The 18,315-nt window shown below is 42.2% G+C and overlaps 1 protein-coding gene across 16 annotated transcripts in view; it reads right to left on the minus strand.

Annotated features, from left to right (window-relative positions):
- Positions 1-4: 4 nt before the first annotated feature.
- CAP1 (cyclase associated actin cytoskeleton regulatory protein 1) overlaps positions 5-18,315 on the minus strand; it is a 33,196-nt gene continuing 14,885 nt past the window's right edge. For 4 of the 16 annotated variants that reach the window (XM_055392386.2, XM_031010976.3, XM_019016211.4 and 1 more), the window contains exons 2-13: positions 13,206-13,327; positions 12,494-12,594; positions 10,853-10,930; positions 8,275-8,418; positions 8,086-8,171; positions 6,326-6,431; positions 4,931-5,108; positions 2,779-2,963; positions 2,371-2,494; positions 2,140-2,222; positions 1,673-1,816; positions 5-1,202 (exon numbers count right to left, since the gene is read on the minus strand). In XM_055392386.2, coding sequence (XP_055248361.1) covers positions 1,119-1,202; positions 1,673-1,816; positions 2,140-2,222; positions 2,371-2,494; positions 2,779-2,963; positions 4,931-5,108; positions 6,326-6,431; positions 8,086-8,171; positions 8,275-8,418; positions 10,853-10,930; positions 12,494-12,594; positions 13,206-13,317 — 1,425 coding nt within the window. In that variant the 5' untranslated portion in view covers positions 13,318-13,327 and the 3' untranslated portion in view covers positions 5-1,118. Of the gene's footprint in view, positions 1,203-1,672; positions 1,817-2,139; positions 2,223-2,370; positions 2,495-2,778; positions 2,964-4,930; positions 5,109-6,325; positions 6,432-8,085; positions 8,172-8,274; positions 8,419-10,852; positions 10,931-12,493; positions 12,598-13,205; positions 13,331-18,315 lie in introns of all 16 variants that reach the window. The other 12 variants (XM_031010958.3, XM_004025528.4, XM_031010952.3 and 9 more) reach the window with 3 other exon arrangements.

Genomic DNA, 18,315 nt, shown 5'->3' on the forward strand with positions numbered 1-18,315 from the left:
TAAGCAAGTTTGGTATTAACTTTATTCTATTTTCTGTATAACTTTAAGTACATAAAGGTTTATTTCCACAGGCCTCAGGAAATGGGTAGAAATCACAGGACAATCTCTCTTCCCACCAAAAAAAAGTTGCATATTTTGGTAAGTGTTTGTCCTAGAGGGAAAAACAACTGAAATTTACATTAGCAGTGCTGTGCAAGATTCTTACATAATTCAAGACCTAAAACCAGCCTGCAGTGGAGGTTTCAGTCCTCTTTTCAGGTGCTTAGACAGAAGGCATAAGCTGATGAGCATGACAGGGAAAAGGAGGCAGTGAAGACAGGTGACAGGCACCTGGCAGGGAAGGAGGATTCAGGAATGCCAGACTCCTTGAAATCGTGTGGTGTTTTGTTTTTTTTTTTTCCTTTTAAAGTCATCTCTATAGGAAGGTGCTGGGCAGGGATCCCAGAGAAAGAAAGGGTCCAAGACTCCATTAACTGCCCTGGATGAAGGGCACTGCTACAGCAGCTAGTACCAGAGACTCTCCTATCTCACAGTTGAGGCAGACCCAGGATAGAATAGAGAATAAAAGGAATGCTTATAGGAAACAATTTTGTATGGAATGCTAGATGGCCAAGCCTCAGCCTTTGGTCCAGTGCAACCCTTGCCTCGCTTGTCAGCAGTGAAAAATTAGTTTGGTTAGAAGAACCATCTGGAAACACACCAGCTTCTGCTACCTTCATGCTCATTGTTAAAAAAAGATTAACCAGTGTGAACATTCTGATCTGTTAATTCCAGGGACTGTTTTCTTTCCAATGGACTGTTTGTTGGTAGAATAACCCCCAAAAGCTCAAAGCTAAAATGCATCATCAGTCCTAGTCGGCAGTTCCTTAAGAATGGACTGGCGGCGTGGTTGAGCTGATATGGAAAAGCTGCACCTTCCTGCAGAAGATCAACTGACCTGCTATCCCACCCCAAATTTCAGCCTGAGGTATATTTCAGTGAAGGCAGGTAGCTGTGCTTCTCAGAGCAGAGAAGCAGTTTTAAGAGCAGAAAGGTAGAGGAAATCTAGAAAAGAACCGTCTTGATACAGATTTATCCCATGGTGTGAAGGGAGGGCAAAGAATCCAGTGGCACTTCGCTTATCCAGCAATTTCTGTCACTGTGGTGACCAACTTCTGCCCGTTCCATAGGGTCTTGAACTGCTCAGGAACTGGGAATTCATTCTGCAGATAAAGAAGAGACAGCAGGTTTAAATCTGAGCTAAAGAACAGCTGGGGCTAAATCTCACACATTTCTCCCAATGCTTGCTTCCACTTAACCCCAGGAGCACGGTAGGATGTAGCAAGAGACAAACCCACAGAGCCATGCTGTGTTCTAGTGTTCAGCGATCTTGGACAGACTATTAAGTCTATGGGGTGTAAATAACAGTACATATGGCTTTATAGCACCAGCCTGACAAGGTGCCATGGCTCATCCCCATTCTTTTTTGCTACCTTGAGCTCCACTTAGGCAGAAAGCACCTACCTTTGGGGCTCCACTACACGGGACTACCTCATTTCTGTGTACTTTTGGTGTGCATTATTGGGTTTTTACCTGCTCAGTGCAGAATGTTCATAAAATAGCTTTCTCCAATGCAAGAAATCTTCAGTCCCTTCTGTTTTTAACATCATACTAAAGAGATCAAGAAACTTACAAAGTCACCGCCTTCTGTAGGAATGAGGACATTCATCTCGGAAGATTTGGCACTGACTATTTCACAATCCAGGGAATTCTTGCTCAGGTAAGCATGGCAGCCATCTGTTTTGTTGATGGATATGGTTGGCACTTTACCCATTACCTGCAGAGTAAACAAAGAGAACTGAGTCCCAGTGGTTGGGGAGGACAACAGTAAGTCGCAGGAAAAGCTTTCCTGTTTCACGTGACTCAGCAACTACATGAAAAGCTCACAGATGCGCAAGACACTGGATACTCGGGTGGGTTGGGATGGGTCCTGAAAAGAACTTGCTTGAAGAGCCAACCCTTCTTCTGCCACGTCCAAAGCAGCTCAGCTTACAGACTTTGTAGAATCAGATTCCCACCAAAGCAACATCTGTGGGTCTACCATGTCTCTTTGAATTAATTCCTCAGGGACAAAAAGAAGGAGCCAAAATATCAAGTTACCTGAACTTTGACATCCTTACTGTTGATTATCTCCACAATGCCCACCACGTCATCGAATACCAGGCCAAGTTTCTTACAGTTATCTAGGAGAAGAAAGGGAGTGTGTCAACAGTGTAACTTTAAAGGAAAGTAATATACATTTAGGAATCTTTAAGGATAGGGTAGGTAAAATGGTATTAGCCTTCTCGGGCTCTGGGACGGGGCTTGCGTGGGACAGCGACAAAGACTCACCTACTGTAATGGAGTTAATTTTGCCCTTGATTTGCAATGTCGTGTTGACACACTTGTATATGTAAGCCACCTGTTTCAGCTCTGTGTCCTCAATCACCAGGTTGGAAACATTTTCCTGATTTTCCTATTAGAGAGAGATCCCAGGATTCTCATCACAAAGCACACACCGAACAAAAAATAACCAGGCTATCCCAAACTTTTTGTTCTTGCAATTGAAGCCAGAACTCTGCCCTCATCTAGCTAAGCTCCATTTAACCTCCTGTTCCTACTCCTTTTCCCCGGGAGGCGGAGGTTGCGGTGAGCCAAAATCGCGCCACTGCACTCCAGCCTGGGCGACAAAGTGAGACTCCATCTCAAAAAAATAAAATAATAAAAATACCTGCCCCCGTCTAGGTATTTTTAACTCACCACTCTCCACTTCTTGCCCTCCAGTTCAAGTATAGCTGGCTCCTTCTTTGTGGCTCGTTTGGGGGATGGGCTGGTTTGGGGTTTAGGTGCAGAGAATGGTTTGGGGCCACTGCGTACTGGACCACTCTGAGCCTTCAGGGCAGGGTTCTTGTGAGTCTTCATGTCATCAGATACATGTTTCAGGGCTGTAAGAACAACAGCTACCTTGTTCCTGTCCTTCATACCAGACCTTTGAGCTGCTATCGTCATGTTAAACATCCTTAACAGAAAATTCAAAGCCAAAACCAGAGCCTTTGAGATGTTCTCTTGCAAGTAGTTTTGGAAAAGTACTTTTATCACTTCTCTTCTCCCCAAGATTAAATTATATGGTTCCATTAACAACAACATGGAATGTGTGTATATTGTGGGTGAGGATAAGGATATGTAAATGCACAGAAAAAGATCTAGAAAGACATATCAAATGTATGTGCACAAATATGTAGTTTTTAAAGCAATAAAGAAAAATGAGTGGTAGTAAAGAAAATTTGGTAAAAGGAAAAAAAATACCCTCACTCCCCACAGCTAACCCTACTTCCCCCACCTCCTCAGTCAGTGTTGGCATTTGCAACTCTACAATATTGTTTTCTACATATATTTGGTTTTGTTGGTTATAATCATACAGATTGTTAACAAATTTAGTTCAACTATTGACACTTAAAAACTTTCTCATGTTAACCTGTAGTTTAGTATCTTTCTAGGCCAGGCGCTGTGGCTCATGCCTGTAATCCCACACTCTGGGAGGCCAAGGCAGGCGGATCACCTGAAGTTAGGAGTTCAAAACCAGCCTGGCTACCATGGTGTATTTTTAGTCTCTACTAAAACTACAAAAAAATTAGCCGGGTGTGGTGGCGGGTACTGTAGTCCCAGCTACTTAGGAGGCTGAGGCAGGAGAACTGCTTGAACCTGGGGGGCAGAGATTGCAGTGAGCCAAGATCACGCCACTGCACTCCAGCCTGAGCAACAAAGTGAGACTCCCATCACAAAAAAAAATAAAATAAAATAAAAAATAAAAGTAAAAATATATTTATGTTTTAAGGGAAAAATAATTCATCATCTCCCACAGCAGGCTGACACACGCCTCGCTTTGAACATGGCCAGATCTATGTTAACTGTATAACAAATACTGAATGGCCTTTTTATCTCCACCATTCCTTGTGGTTGTAATTTACATACTAGATTTTTTTTTTTCTTAAACATTACATGGTTCACTGTAGAAAAACATGTAACGGTGGCATAGCATTTCATCAAGAGGCCGGGCGCGGTGGCTCACACCTGTAATCCCAGCACTTTGGGAGGCCGAGGTGGGCAGATCACCTGAGGTCAGGAGTTTGAGACCAGGCTGACCAACATGGAGAAACCCCATCTCTACTAAAAATACAAAAAAAAAAAAATTAGCCAGGCGTGGTGACGCATGGCTGTAATCCCAGCTACTCGGGAGGCTGAGGCAGGAGAATTGCTTAAATCTGGGAGGTGGAGGTTGCGGTGAGCCAAGATCGCGCCATTGCACTCCAGGCTGGGAAACAAGAGCAAAACTCCGTCTCAAAAAAAAATAAAAAAATAAAAAACATTTCATCAAGAGGACATGTGGTAGTTAGCCATTTCTCTTACTGTTGGATTTAGGTTGTTACACCATTTTTAGCTACTATGATCATAGATTCCTAGAAGTGGCTGGACAACTCAGACTTCCACCAGCTGTGTTAAGGGTATCTACTTTATACCAACATTACGTCACTCTCATGCAAATTTTCCATGAACCCGTATGCATCTTCTGAGGAAGTTAACTCCCTAACACAATGCCTTCCCAGAGGCCATGTGGTGACACGGAAAAAGCTCTGGGGAAAACCGCCAGCTCTGTGCCTTGGCACAAGAGGGTCCTCTATATATGCTACCTAATATTAAGTCACTTTCCCATGGGGCAGATGGCTTCCTCCAACTGTGATCATCATTTTCAATTTCCATTTAAGCCAGCTTTGCCGTCCCTTAAAGGAACAGGACACACCAAACGAGTCTCCACCACACAAGCCAGGGTTGTAGTTTACAGACGGTTCTGGTTGGTGGGGTCTGGCCCACACAACTTGTTGTACCTACTGTTCGTGTCCAAGTGCTCACTCACCATGTGTAATGCTCTCCCCCTGATTAATCTGCGCGAACAGTGCTGAGCGGGAAGCGGACTCATCTGAGCCTGAAGTGGTAGAGACTGGGGGAGGAGGGGGGCCTGGTGGAGGGGGAGGAGGACCTGATCCAGCAGAGGGTCCAGATGGCAGTCCACTCAGTTCTTTTGCCACAGGCCCCTGGAACAATAAGTGCAGGTAACATCATCATCCTCTCTGCTCCCCTCTGTACCATTCCCAGTAGTGCCCTACATGTGGCCAGTGCACATGGGGTCCCCACCACAGCCTTTGAGGCAATGATTAATGTGTCCTACCCATACCCAACTTGGCTTTATGCCTTCTCACCCTTTCCCAAGGATCCAGCTCTCAGTTCTATTTCTTGACCATCACATTTTGCCTTTGACCTCACCTGATTCCAGCTCTAAAAACTATTTCCACAAATCTACTTGACATCTTCCTTAGTGTGTTACCAGTACCTCTGATTCAACAAATTCAAAACTGATTTCATCATTTCCTGCCTGCTCCCCTCCCTGTACAATCATCCCCTTGTCCCTATTTCAGTGAAAGATGTTACCATCCAAGACTGACTATTCAATCTTCTTTGAGGATTCCAACTTCTTCGACCTTATCAAATCTCTATTATCTTGGTGCTATCTCCTGCAAATGTTTTTCTACTATCCCCCAAACACCATGACCACTTTCATAATCTGAGCATGAGTCCTTATCCCTAACCTATACACTGAGACTCTTTTAAAGACAAATTGAATCATTATCACTCCTTTGCTCAAATACCTCATCCCAAAGTCTCAGCCTACCTTCCTTTCCAGCCCTTTCTCCTAAAATTCTGATCATTTCCCCTTATTGAAGCCAGAGATGACCAATCTCTACATTTACTCTGCATGTATTTTGTTTAAGCTGTGCCTTTTGTAGTATCCCACTTCTCACTGCCCTATACTTCTTTCAAGTCTCACAGAAGAGTATATATCTTCAAAGTACAATCTCTTCTAGTGAGAAGCACTCTTCTCTTCCTCATACTCTAGTCTGTATCTTTATTATAGCATTTGGCTTGGTGATTTGTATTGGGGTTTTGCATTCTTATTTTTAAGCTCCTTAAAGGCTGGGATAGTGTAACTCATTTGTGTGTGTCTCCTGCTCCAGCACCAATCACTGTCCCTGACATATTTATTGAAATTGAATACCACTGAATATTCCTTCTCCTCTGATCCTTGCTTCCTCTACTCTTTTTACCCTTTCTTTCTCCTCCTTTTCTTCCTCCCTTCCACTGAAAAAACTAGCATTCCCTCACAGACTTTGGTAGTGCTGAAGTCTAAGAAACCTGTGGACCCCATGCTGGAGAGAGAAAGTGGGAGGGAGGGAGGGAGGAAGGATTCACTAACCGTTTTGCTCCAGGCCAGTCCGGTGGTATGGAACTCCTTAATGTAAGCCTGCAGCTCTGTCCATATACTTAAATAAGCTTTGACCCAGTCAACATGCTTCTTATCCCTGGGAGGATTAAAGAAGAACTTGTCACAGGTGGTCCAGGTACATAACAGTGGTGACTCCAGAACCCTTCTTTCCTATGGGCTCACATTCTCCTACCTGTGGTGTTTCTTAAGGCTCTGCTCAGTGGCAGCTTTTCTATCATCACCAGCTTCTATGTATATACAACCTAGTCTATTACCCTAATCAGACCAAACTCCACTAAGATAGAGACTCTGGATTCTATCTCTATCTCTCATAGCAATGTTTCTCAAACTGTTTTAAGTACCAAAACTTTTTTTTCTTTTGACCACTTGCTGCTTATTGAAACTTTTTTCAAAGTAGACCTTAAACACAATCTAATATGTAAAACTGATAAAAGCAGACATTCTGTGCATAAAACCATGGTAGAGAGGAGAGCTCTTAAGTATCACTGTGGAACTCTAAGACTAAGAAACTTAACTGCCTTATGAGACAATGCCTTATGTCAAAATATGCCCACCCTGACCAAAAGCAAACTTAAAAACTTTCCCTTAGGGGGAAACAATCAGCATTAAATTATAGAAAGAGCATTGTGCCTACGGTTCAAGTCCCCTCTCTTCTTATGTATTAGCTGGGAAGGTTATTTAGCCTAAGACCTAGTTTCCTCAACTGTAAAGTGATGGGATAATGGTGGGATATATCAAAACACTGTCATGCTTAATTCCATGTTGCTAGAAGGATAAGGAAGTGCCTGTTGTTCTGGGACACATTTCACTCACAGGAAGGTGTAGTTTTCCTTAAAAAGAGTAGTTAATAAATGTTTGTTGATTGATGAAGGATGGAAGAAAGGAAAGGTTTGTGTAGATATGCAACTTAATAAATTTTGCCTGCAATCATTCCAGCTCAAAACCAGCAATGGAGAAGTCAGAACTGGTAGACGTATGTGGTTAGACATGCAATGACTGCCCTACGTAATACCTGCATTGGCTAGGCAGCCTTACTCTCACTTTAACTGACTTCATGAAAAATTTCTATTAAGTCTTATTGAACCCTTTGCCATTGGGCCAGTAACAAATTCTCAACAAAGGAACAAAATCTTATATAAAGGGCATTAGTCCATGTTACTGCCAGCAAAACTTCCTAAACCCAGAAGGGTAAGAATCAGAAGACTAAAAGGGCCTCTACCAACAAAGGAGAGAAAGCAGAAGTAGAAGCAGAAATATTTCCTGCTTGCAAATGCAGCTGTGAGACAATATCTGTAAAGCTCTCCAGAAAGCAGCCCTGAGATAAAAACCAGCACAGTGGCTAAGGGCAGCCTTCAGTAACTCCAAAGTGCTACTCCAGCAAGTAACCAAATGGGTTTATCCTTTACCCCTTGAGAAAAAGCTGAACTTGGCTGGGCACAGTGGCTCACACCTGTAATCCCAGCACTTTGGGGAGACCAAGGCAGGAGAATCATTAGAGACCAGCCTGGGAAACAGTGAGACCTCATCTCTACGAAAAAATTAGAAAATTAGCCAGGCATGGTGGAGCGTGCCTGAAGTCCCAGCTACTTGGAGGACTGAGGTGGGAGGATCATTTGAGCTGGGAGGTTGAGGCTGCAATGAGCTGTGATTGTGCCACTGTACTTCAGCCTGGGTGACAACGCAAGACACCGTCTCAGAAAAGAAAAAAAGAGAGAAAAGGCTGAACTTACACATCTTTGTACTCTTTGAGGACTCGGTTTGTATAAAACATGGCGGCATCATTCATTTCTTTCACATAAGGGCCAGGCTTGGGAGCCTAGAGAGAGACAAGCTGTCAGTGACTCAGGACCTCTCCAACTATATTGCCTTCCCTCTTAAAATCTATACCCACCCCCAGCCCTGGAATCTGCGCTGCTCACCATAGCCACCCAGCCCAGGGCCTGGATACTTTCGCTGACAGCTGACAGGTGATTAAACAACTTGCTGCCTCGGTTCTTCTCCCGAAAGGTTATCACTTCTTTGATCTGCTCTGAGATGGGTGCCAACAAATCGGAAAGCTTATTCTAGGAAAAGATACAAGAAAAGATTCAGGTTAACATCTTTCCACAAAGGTGTCTATGCCTTCTGATCCTGAAGGCAAGAATTCTCTATGGACTCTAGTGAACACCCAAATAAACTGCATTAGTCCTGTCCTGATTCCTGAGGCTAAAATACTGCTAATCATCTCACTCTCCTCGTAGAGTTCCAACTCCTCAGGCTGCACCTGATGGTTCTTCATGATCAGGACCCATACTTCAGCTATACCACAGTACCTCCATTTCAGCCACCTGTCTCTTTTTTGTTCCACTCAGAAGACATACACTCAGGACATCATTCCTGTGCCTTACTCATGATGTTCTCTTTTTTTTCCATGAATCCAAATTTTCCTCATGCTTCATGAGGGCCCTCCAACCCAGCCACACCAGCCTCCTATAGCATTTGTTGTCAGCATAACCAGTTTTGGCATTTTATCACTCACCAATACAAACTATTAATGGACCCATGTGAATATGTTTTACTTTCTCATTAATTCTTCAAAGACGAGCTCTTTTATCATCATTAAAGCCCCCAATGCATTGCCAGCCATATAGTAGCTGCTGTAAAGAACTGATGAATCAAATGCAATTAGGGGGCTTAGTCTGGGCATGGTGACCCACGCCTGTAATCCCAGCACTTTGGGAGGCCAAGGCAGGAGAACTGCTTGAGACCAGGAGTTCAAGACAGACTGAACAACACAACACAACTTTGTCTCTACAAATAATAAAAAGAATTAGGGCCAGGCATGGTGGCTCACGCCTGTAATCCCAGCACTTTGGGAGGCCAAGGTGGGCAGATCGCTTGAGTCCAGGAGTTTAAGATCAGCCTGGGCAACATGGGGAAACCCCATCTCTATAAAAATACAAAAATCAGCTGGGCATGGTGGCGCATGCCTGTAGTCCCAGTTATTCAGGAGGCTGAGGTGGGAGAATCACTTGAGCCTGGGAGGTGGAGGTTTCAGTGAGCCGAGATCCTGCCACTGCACTCCAGCCTGGGCGACAGAGAGAAACTCCATCTCAAAAATAAATAAATAAATAAATAAATAAATAAATAAATAAATAAATAAATAAGCAAGCCAGGCATGGTGGTGCACACTGTAGTCAAGGCTACTCAGGAGGCTGAGGTAGGAGGATCATTTACACCTGGGAGGTCAAGGCTTCAGTGAGCTGTGATTGCACCACTACCCTCCAGTCTGGGTGACAAAACAACACCCTGTCTCAAAAAAAAAAAATTTTTTTTTAAACACAAATAAAAATAAAAAACAATTAGGGGCTTAGCATTCAAGGAGGCACCTTGGCAAAATGGATGAATTTTGTTTGCACCCTTCCTCCAAAGCTCCATTTCCTGAACATCTCAATTCTCAGATCTTAACCATTCAGGACAGATTAAGAATTAAAATCTAATTCTACATATTAGAATTAGATGGCATCTATACACACACACACACACACACACACACAATGTTTTTTGAGAGAAGGTCTTGCTCTGTCGCCCAGGCTGGAGTGCAGTGGTGTGTTCATGGCTCACTGCATCCTCAAACTTTCAGGCCCAAATCTTCCTCCCATTTCAGCCTCTCAAGTAGCTGGGACTATACGCATGCACCACCTTGCCTGGCTATTTTTATTTATTTTATTTTTTTAATTTTTAGTAGAGACGAGGTCTTGCTATGTTGCCCAGGCTGGTCTCAAACTCCTGGCCTCAAGTGATCCTCCTGCCTCAGCCTCCCAAAGTGCTGGGATTACAGGAATGAGCCAGCACACTTAACCAGAATCTAATATATTTGACATTATCTTGCACTATTTTTATATTATCTAGGCATGCTGAGGGTCAAGGGTTTTAATATAGCATTTAGGACAACTTGCTTTATTATTCCCCTGTAACTAGGAAAACCAAATGCAAAAGAAGGAAACCTATATTCTTTGACTCCAAGAGAAGTCTAAATTTTCTCTAATTCAACTTTTCACATCTTGCACCATAAAATTTTGAGGTGGGAGTAAAATTAAAGAGAGATTCTCCCAACCAGTGAAGGATGAGGAGAGAAGCAATACTGTAGGAGTTTTAAGATCTCCACAGGAACACTACTAAAGCCCATCCACAGTGAAGCAAGAGAATCATCTTTAAAGGGCTTTGGAGACACTATGATGAATGTGGACTCAGCAAAGAGGCAGGCAAGCAAAGTCTCAGGGATAACCACAGTCCTATGCAAAATGACAGAGAAAAAGCCAGTAGAGACCATTAAGTACCCAATAGTACCTTCCCATTAAGGCACTTGAAGTATGGCTCTACCTCTGGGACTTGATATGAACATATATTATCAAAAGCCTAGTAGGTCTATTTTAAAATGTTATAATAGCTTGACATAAATCTCCCAACTCGTCCTGAGCATCAAACCAAAATGAAACCAGCTAGTAGTGAACTTACTTCTGCTGGCTGTTGACACTGAGAAGCTGTAACCAACAGAGCTCGCTCCAACTTCAAACCTGTGTGGACCATCTCCGCCTGCCAGAAAGAAGAATCAGCTATTGATGACACATTATAACTAGAGAAGTCTTGATAAGAATAACCTGAAACCTCTACTTCCGTGTACTCTGATAGCAACCCAGGCACTTCATGTTATCCTGCTCATGTATTCCAGATTCCAGGGACTGATAGCAGAATTACATACACTACTGTTCCTATTGGAACTCATCAGGGATATATATCCAGAGTTGGAAGTGAAGTTAATTGGATAATCACCTAGCTTACATGAAGTCATGTTAGCATCTTACACATGCATTGTGATACCGTGCACTGAAAAATCCTTCCTATTTCACATCAGCAAAATAAAACAAACAGCAACCAAAAAAACACCTTTCTTTTCTCAAAAATTGGAGACAGGAGTAAAGGCAAAGGCCTAAATTTCTGCTGAAAATTCTCAAGGTATTTACTCCTTTAGATTAAAGCTATCTCTCAAATGCCAGATACCATGACCCATTAATAAATAATTAAATCAATTTAGTGAGCTTAGTGGAACAAAAGTATGAGTGCAGTGCACCAACTTCAAGTTATTTCCAAATAAAAAGTTAAAAAAAAAAAAGTACAGCAGAAGTAGTATAAATATCATCTTGTGAAACTTTTATCTCAGTTACGAATATGTTCTTTCTTTCTAAGGGTCATTCGCAGTCTAAAGAATTTAAGAAACATGAGACTGTAAGCACTATTAAAATACAAAAATTCAAAGAAAGCAATCTATTTTTTTCTGGATTTGCATTTTTAAAATACAAATGATAAATGTTTTAAAGTTTTTTCAAATGTTACAGAACTGTATTAAGTAAAAATGCAAGCCTCCACACCCTTATTAAAGTCCCAGTCCCACTCTCTAGAGCTAAAACCATTGGCAACAGATGGTATTTGAGAGGCTCAAAATAGATTTTCCAAAAGCCAAGCAACCAGTCTTGGAGAAAGGTTAGGTGAAGAAGATCCCAAGCATGGTTACTGTTTATAATTCGGTGAGCTAGCAGGAAGGTTTTTGGGTCCCAAAAATAGAGGTAGAATGTATATGTGAGTGTGGGGTGGGGGTGGGGGGTGGTGGTGATGACGTAGGAGGCATAAAGGAAGGTGGGAGGAAAGGCACCTGTCATTGCCTACTTCATATTCTTGCTGTGGGTTAAGTGTGAAAATAACCCACATTAGCATAACTAATAACTATCAAGCATAGTTTTATAAATGCTAAGTCATGATAATGACTCCTTTAAATAAGCCACTGTAGGTTTGATTATATAATATGTGGGGATCAAACTGGTGCATATTCTTCACTACAAAGATGAACAGAACCATATTTTATGTACCAAGCAAGCTTTCTGTATAAATACGTGATAAAAGCAAGGGGCCTAGAAAAAAATGAGGAATCGTTTCTGTGGCTGGACTGAACTCCTCAGTACAGGTAAAAGAAAAAGAACATGTGTAATGCCCCAAACCAAGAGGAACTTCTCAAGGAGCTCTTAAACCAAGGATGAGGACCTTGGCTGACTGAAGAAAGCTGTTAGTCCTTAAAAGAAGGGGAAAAAGGCAAAACATCCTTACATGTTTCTGCACGTCTCCCCCAATCTCTTTACTGATCTTCAAGTACTCTGCCACAGGACCAGCAAGCAGCGAGTCAAATGCCTGCACATATGGAGCTGCTCCTGCTAAAGACAAACACACCACAAAGAATCAGCCATGCATCAGAAGGAGGCTTCTTTAAAACGTGCTTCTACATGAAAGTGGGGAGGCAAGGTAATACAGTCAACAGGATACAGAACAGGAGTAAGGAAACCTGGGTTCTAGGTCCAGTATCACCACTAACTGGTTGTGTGACCCTGACTAAATTCCTTTTCCTCTCTGAGCTTAATTTTCTTTATCTATAAAATGAAAATAAACAAAATGATCCTCCAAGGTTTCTTTTAGTGCTAACATTCTATGTTCCAACTGGTACATGTGCAAAATGTCCAATTTGCCAATTGTTTGGAGAGAGGAATTTTATTATCACTTGTCATTTGACTTACATTGGAGTCATTCTGCTAAAGAAAGAGCAGGAAATATTGCACAAGCAGGAAGTTCTTGTGTTAAAATAACTTAACCACAGGCCTCCCTGTACAAGTCATTTCCTCTCTTATCTGTTCACAGCAATACAAATTACAAAAGGTAAACTTTCTAGATTAAGTTTTGGGAAGTTAGCGCCAAAGGAGAGAAAAACAGAAAATTTTCAGGCCAAGACGCTCAAAGAAAGCATTCTGCTGGGCTGTGGACTGCTTACCTTTTGAAGGACTGTCTGCATACCCACGGTGCATGTCAGAGGTATGAGATACTGCCTCCAGGCGGCCCACTGCCCTCTCCAATCTTTCTACCAGATTTTGCATGTCAGCCATAATGGACCACCTGCTGAAACAGATCAAATGTCATTTGTTATTTAAATATTAAATAGCACCTACAGAGAAAAAAACAGAAAATTCCTGGTCATCCCCAGGTGGATGAAGAGGATGCCAATTCTCAGGAACAGAATAATTTAATAAAATTAGATGTCATCTGCAAAATGGAACAATACAAAAAAATCAGATAAAAAAGTAGCATATTTACAAAATCAAAAGACCTCATTAAGCAAGAGAACTGCTCAGGAAAAGGTGTTCACTAAAGTAAATGCTTACTCATTCAAATACTCAATATTTACTATGATACTGTGTGTAGAAAGTTAGAATTTGCAAACGATAGTCACATACATTATCTCAGTTTGAGCCTCCCGACAACTATTCAGGAATAGAAGGATGATTACTACACGCTTAGAGATAGAAAACTTAGTTTCAGTGACGCTAAATGACTTGCCTAGTCACACGGCCAGTGAATAGAGAAGCCAGTACTCCATCATATCCTTATCTGATCCTTCTGGTTCTAAGTTCAGTGTGTTTTTTTCCCACAACATCCTGCTGCCTGCATGTGAAATATCCCAAACCAAGATGAATAGGATGTTTACTCTTCCCTCAATAATTTTTTTTTTTTTCAGACAAAGTCTCACAATGTCACCCGGGCTGGAGTGCAGTGGCAGGATCTCAGCTCACTGCAAGCTCCGCCCTGCTGGGTTCAAGGGATTCTCCTGCCTCCCAAGTAGCTAGGGTTATAGGTGTGCGCCACCATGCCCAGCTAATTTTTTGTAGTTTTAGTAGCGACAGGGTTTCACTATGTTGGCTAGGCTGGTCTTGAACTCTTGACCTCAAGTAATCCACCCGCCTTGGCCTCCCGAAGTGCTGGGATTACAGGCGTGAGCCACTGTGCCCAGCCTGCCCTCAGTAATTTATAGTCTAATGGGGAGACTTAACATATGCACTAACAACTATGAAACAAATAGAAAAAAATGTTAAGGTGACATAAGAAAGTTGCTGATAGAGAGGCATGAGATTTCAAAGAGGGGAGTAATATATCAGCTGGAAGGATCAGATAAGGATATGATGGAGAAGCTGCCATTTGAGCCAGCCTTCAAATGAAGATGAGAAAGATCTGGACATGCAGTAGGGAAGGACACTAGACACATCCAAAAGAATTTGTTATAGATCTTTCACAAGTACTATCTTATCTGAAATAGCCTAATTCAATGTCTAATATCCCAAAGAAAGTAAGCCCCAACAGAGAAAGGACCTTATATAGCTTGTTCCTTACTGTATACTCTACCATCTAGACTACTACCTGGCAGGTAGTAGATGTTCAATAAATATTTATGAAGTTATAAACCTCACAAATAGCATTCCAAAACTCCAGAGGGATAAGGGTGCTAAAAGTTGACCATAAGTCACACATAAGTGTAAAATATTATCAATGCACCTCTACATAAAGTATTTGAGACCCTAAGTGATCTCATAAAAACCAGTCAGTGAAATTTCAATCCAAGCTTTGACTTGGAAAGATTCCATTTTACAAAAGCGTCAATTCAGGCAACTGAATTCAGTTCAGGTAACTGAAGCTGAATGAACTCAACTCCCTTGAAAGTGCCTAAAATGACAACAGCAATTATGATTCCCCCAAAGATGACAGCATGCCAGAATTATCTCAATTTAACACACTGTCCTCCCTGTGGAAGAGATAAGCAGCTCACAAGATAAAGTAAGGAAGACAATATAGTCTCTGTCCGTTCTCTGTGTACAGGCTCTGGTCTCTGTGGGCCCAATCACTTGTCAGAGAGTGTTGTTTAAAAGAGAAGCAAAGAAAAAAAATGAGAATGAGAACCAAACAAACCTTTCCATTCCCTGGCCTGCAGCAGCAGCAGAAGCCTCCAGGTCTATGTCCTACTCTCAAATAGAGCAGACCATAAGCAGTCAACATACTTTCCCTAATGTTATGACACTATCAACTGATATCTGAATTCCTGCCCTGTTCCATTACGCATACTGATCAAGAGACAGACTCACATATATATACAATCCACCACACTATAAGTCCAGGGGAAAAGGCAAGGAACGCAATTAACTCCTAAGCTACCTTCCAAGAACAGATACCACTCAGTTGTGTTATAAAACATGTTCCTTCATACATGGATGTTTCAGGTTGAGACCACTGTTAACATGGAGATACAGTACATGTATTGCTAGAGGCTGCCAGAGTTTGTGAACATTTACCAATCTTAAATGCTTAATAATAGAGCTTCATGAGACTTTGGCTCCCTTTTTCCATATTTCATTTGTATTTATAGGCTTTCACTGCTAAACAAGCTAAAGTTCCGCTGTCTGACTTAAGCAGAATGAAAAAGGACAATACAGCTACCATTTATAGCTAATCTCATCCTACCATTAACCAAATACAAAAGAACAGAAACTGTTTTTTTTGCTCTTGGTGGGAGTAAGATGAGATTTGAGATGTTATGGAAAATAATGTCCAGAATTTAAGTATGACATTGTATGTGTGTGTAGAGAATGAGATTGAGTTGTGTGAAAGACACACCTTTTCTTATTCTCTACACACACGTACATTCTTCCGGTGGTCATGTACACTCCTAAAGCCTCTGACTACCCTTGTTGTAGTAACACCCAGCCTATTTGCGAGGTGGTACCACCATAACCACCTATAGACTAAAGACTGCCAGAGCAGCATATCCATCTAGCTCAGGCCATTCATCTGGGATTAAATTTTAGATTCAGGCCAAGTACTGTGGCTCACAACTACAATCCCAGCACTCTGGAATGCCAAGATGGGAAGAAGTGTTTGAGCTCAGGAGTTCACAACCAGCCTGGACAACATGGCAAAATTCCATCTCTACAGAAAATAAAAAAATTAGCCGGGCATGATGGTACACACCTGTAGTCCCAGCTACCCAGGAGGCTGAGGTGTGAGGATTACCCGAGCCCAGGAGGTCGAGGATGCAATGAGTAGTGATTGTACCATGCACTCCAGCCTGGGTGACAGAGTGAGACCCTGTCTCCACAAAAAAAAAAAAAAAAAAAAAAAATCCAGCTTTCACCTAGACATCGCTACCTGGATGTCCCAAAGGCAACCTGAAATGTCCAAAAGCAGAAATCATATTCCCTAACATTGCTCCAGCACTGCTATCAATCACCTGATTGATCAAGTCAGTAACTGGAAACTGTTGGGCAGTATTATATAGTGGATAAGAGTGTTCTTTAGAGAAATCAGAGAGATTGGGGGTTTGAACAACAATATGCACTGGCTTTGTGACTATAAGCAGTTATCAAACTTTCTGAGACTCAATTTCCTTATCTTTATAATGAAGACAATAGCACAAAAATCCAAAGGGCTTCAGCGAGAATAAATGAAGGAATCCATGTAGAAGTGCTTGGCACAGTCCTGGAAAATAGTAAGGATTCCATAAACTCCCCCAAAACATCTTATCAGTCATCAAAATCCATAGGCTCTATTTAGTGTATCTCATGAATAGATGCCCCTTGCCTCCATCCTGACTGATAAGAGTTAGGATACTGGCTGGGCACAGTGGCTCACTCCTCTAATCCCAGCACTTTGGGAGGCCAAGACAGGAGGGTTGCTTGAGGTCAGGAGTTCAAGACTAGCCGGGGCAACATAGGGAGACCTTGTCTCTACAAAAATAATTTAAAATTTTTCCAAGCATGGTGGTGTACAGCTGTGGTCCCAGCTACCTGGGAGACTGAGGTGGGAGGATGGCTTAGGCCCAGAAGGTAGAGGCTTCAGTAAGCCATGAGTACCACTGCACTCCAGCCTGGGCAACAAAGCAAGATCCTGTCTCAAAAAAAAAGGATATCAAGACTTCACCAAGATTACTGCAATGACTTCTTGGCTAGTCTCCCCTAGTTACAGTAATAAACTTTGTTCATCCATTCTCCATATTATAGTCAGAGTGATCTATCTCAACACTTCCCAGAGTACTGAATGGTATTAAAGAAATATTTATAATTATATTTGCATTTGAGATATGATATTAGAGTTGCATTTGACACATACCCCAGGGCGTTCAGGGTAAAGTCCAAACAAGGGTTTCTCTCATCTAGTCCCGCTTAATCTTCTACCACTCCTGTTTTATCTCTTGCTACACCTTTCCTTAGCACACTACAGCAACCCGGGACTACTTGCGTTTTCCAGAAAGAGCCATGCTTTCTCTCACTTCTGAGACTTTATAATGCTATCCACTCTGCTTAGATGTTTTCCCTTTCCCATCTGCCCCTCTAGAACTCCTATTGTCATTTAAGTCTCAGCTAAGTTATCACCTCCTGGGGAAGTATTTCTAGTATGTGCTACCACAACACTGTGCACTTATCTCTGTCACAACACTGCACACACTGGTTTAAAATCATTTATTTGGCCGGGCATGGTGGCTCAAGCCTGTAATCCCAGCACTTTGGGAGGGCAACACAGGCAATCACTTGAGGCCAGGAGTTTGAAATCAGCCTGGCCAACATGGCAAAACCCCGTCTCTACTAAATCCCGTCTCTACTAAACATACAAAAATTACCTGGGCATGGTGGCGCATGCTATGATCTCAGCTACTACAGTGGCTGAAGCACAAGAATGGCTTGAACCTGGGAAGTGGAGGTTGCAGTGAACCGAGATAGCACCACTGCACTCCAGCCTGGGTGACAGAGCAAGATTCTGTCTCAAGACATTAGTAATAAAAAAATAAAATAATTTATTTAATAGTCTTCAGAGTCTAAGAGTTTATGGCCATAATCCCCTGAATGCATCTGATCTCCTCTAACAGTCAACAGGCAACTAGCCACCCTAAGGCAAGGACCATGTCTTGCCACTGTAATTCCACTACTATAAACATAGGAGGCATTAAAAACACTGTACATTGGCTCACGCCTGTAATCCTAGCACTTTGGGAGGCCGAGACGGGTGGATTGCCTGAGCTCAGGAGTTCGAGACCAGCTGGGAAGCACGGTGAAACCTCGTCTCTA

This window comes from Gorilla gorilla, chromosome 1 (genome assembly GCF_029281585.2).
Source record: "Gorilla gorilla gorilla isolate KB3781 chromosome 1, NHGRI_mGorGor1-v2.1_pri, whole genome shotgun sequence".
NCBI lineage: Eukaryota > Metazoa > Chordata > Mammalia > Primates > Hominidae > Gorilla > Gorilla gorilla.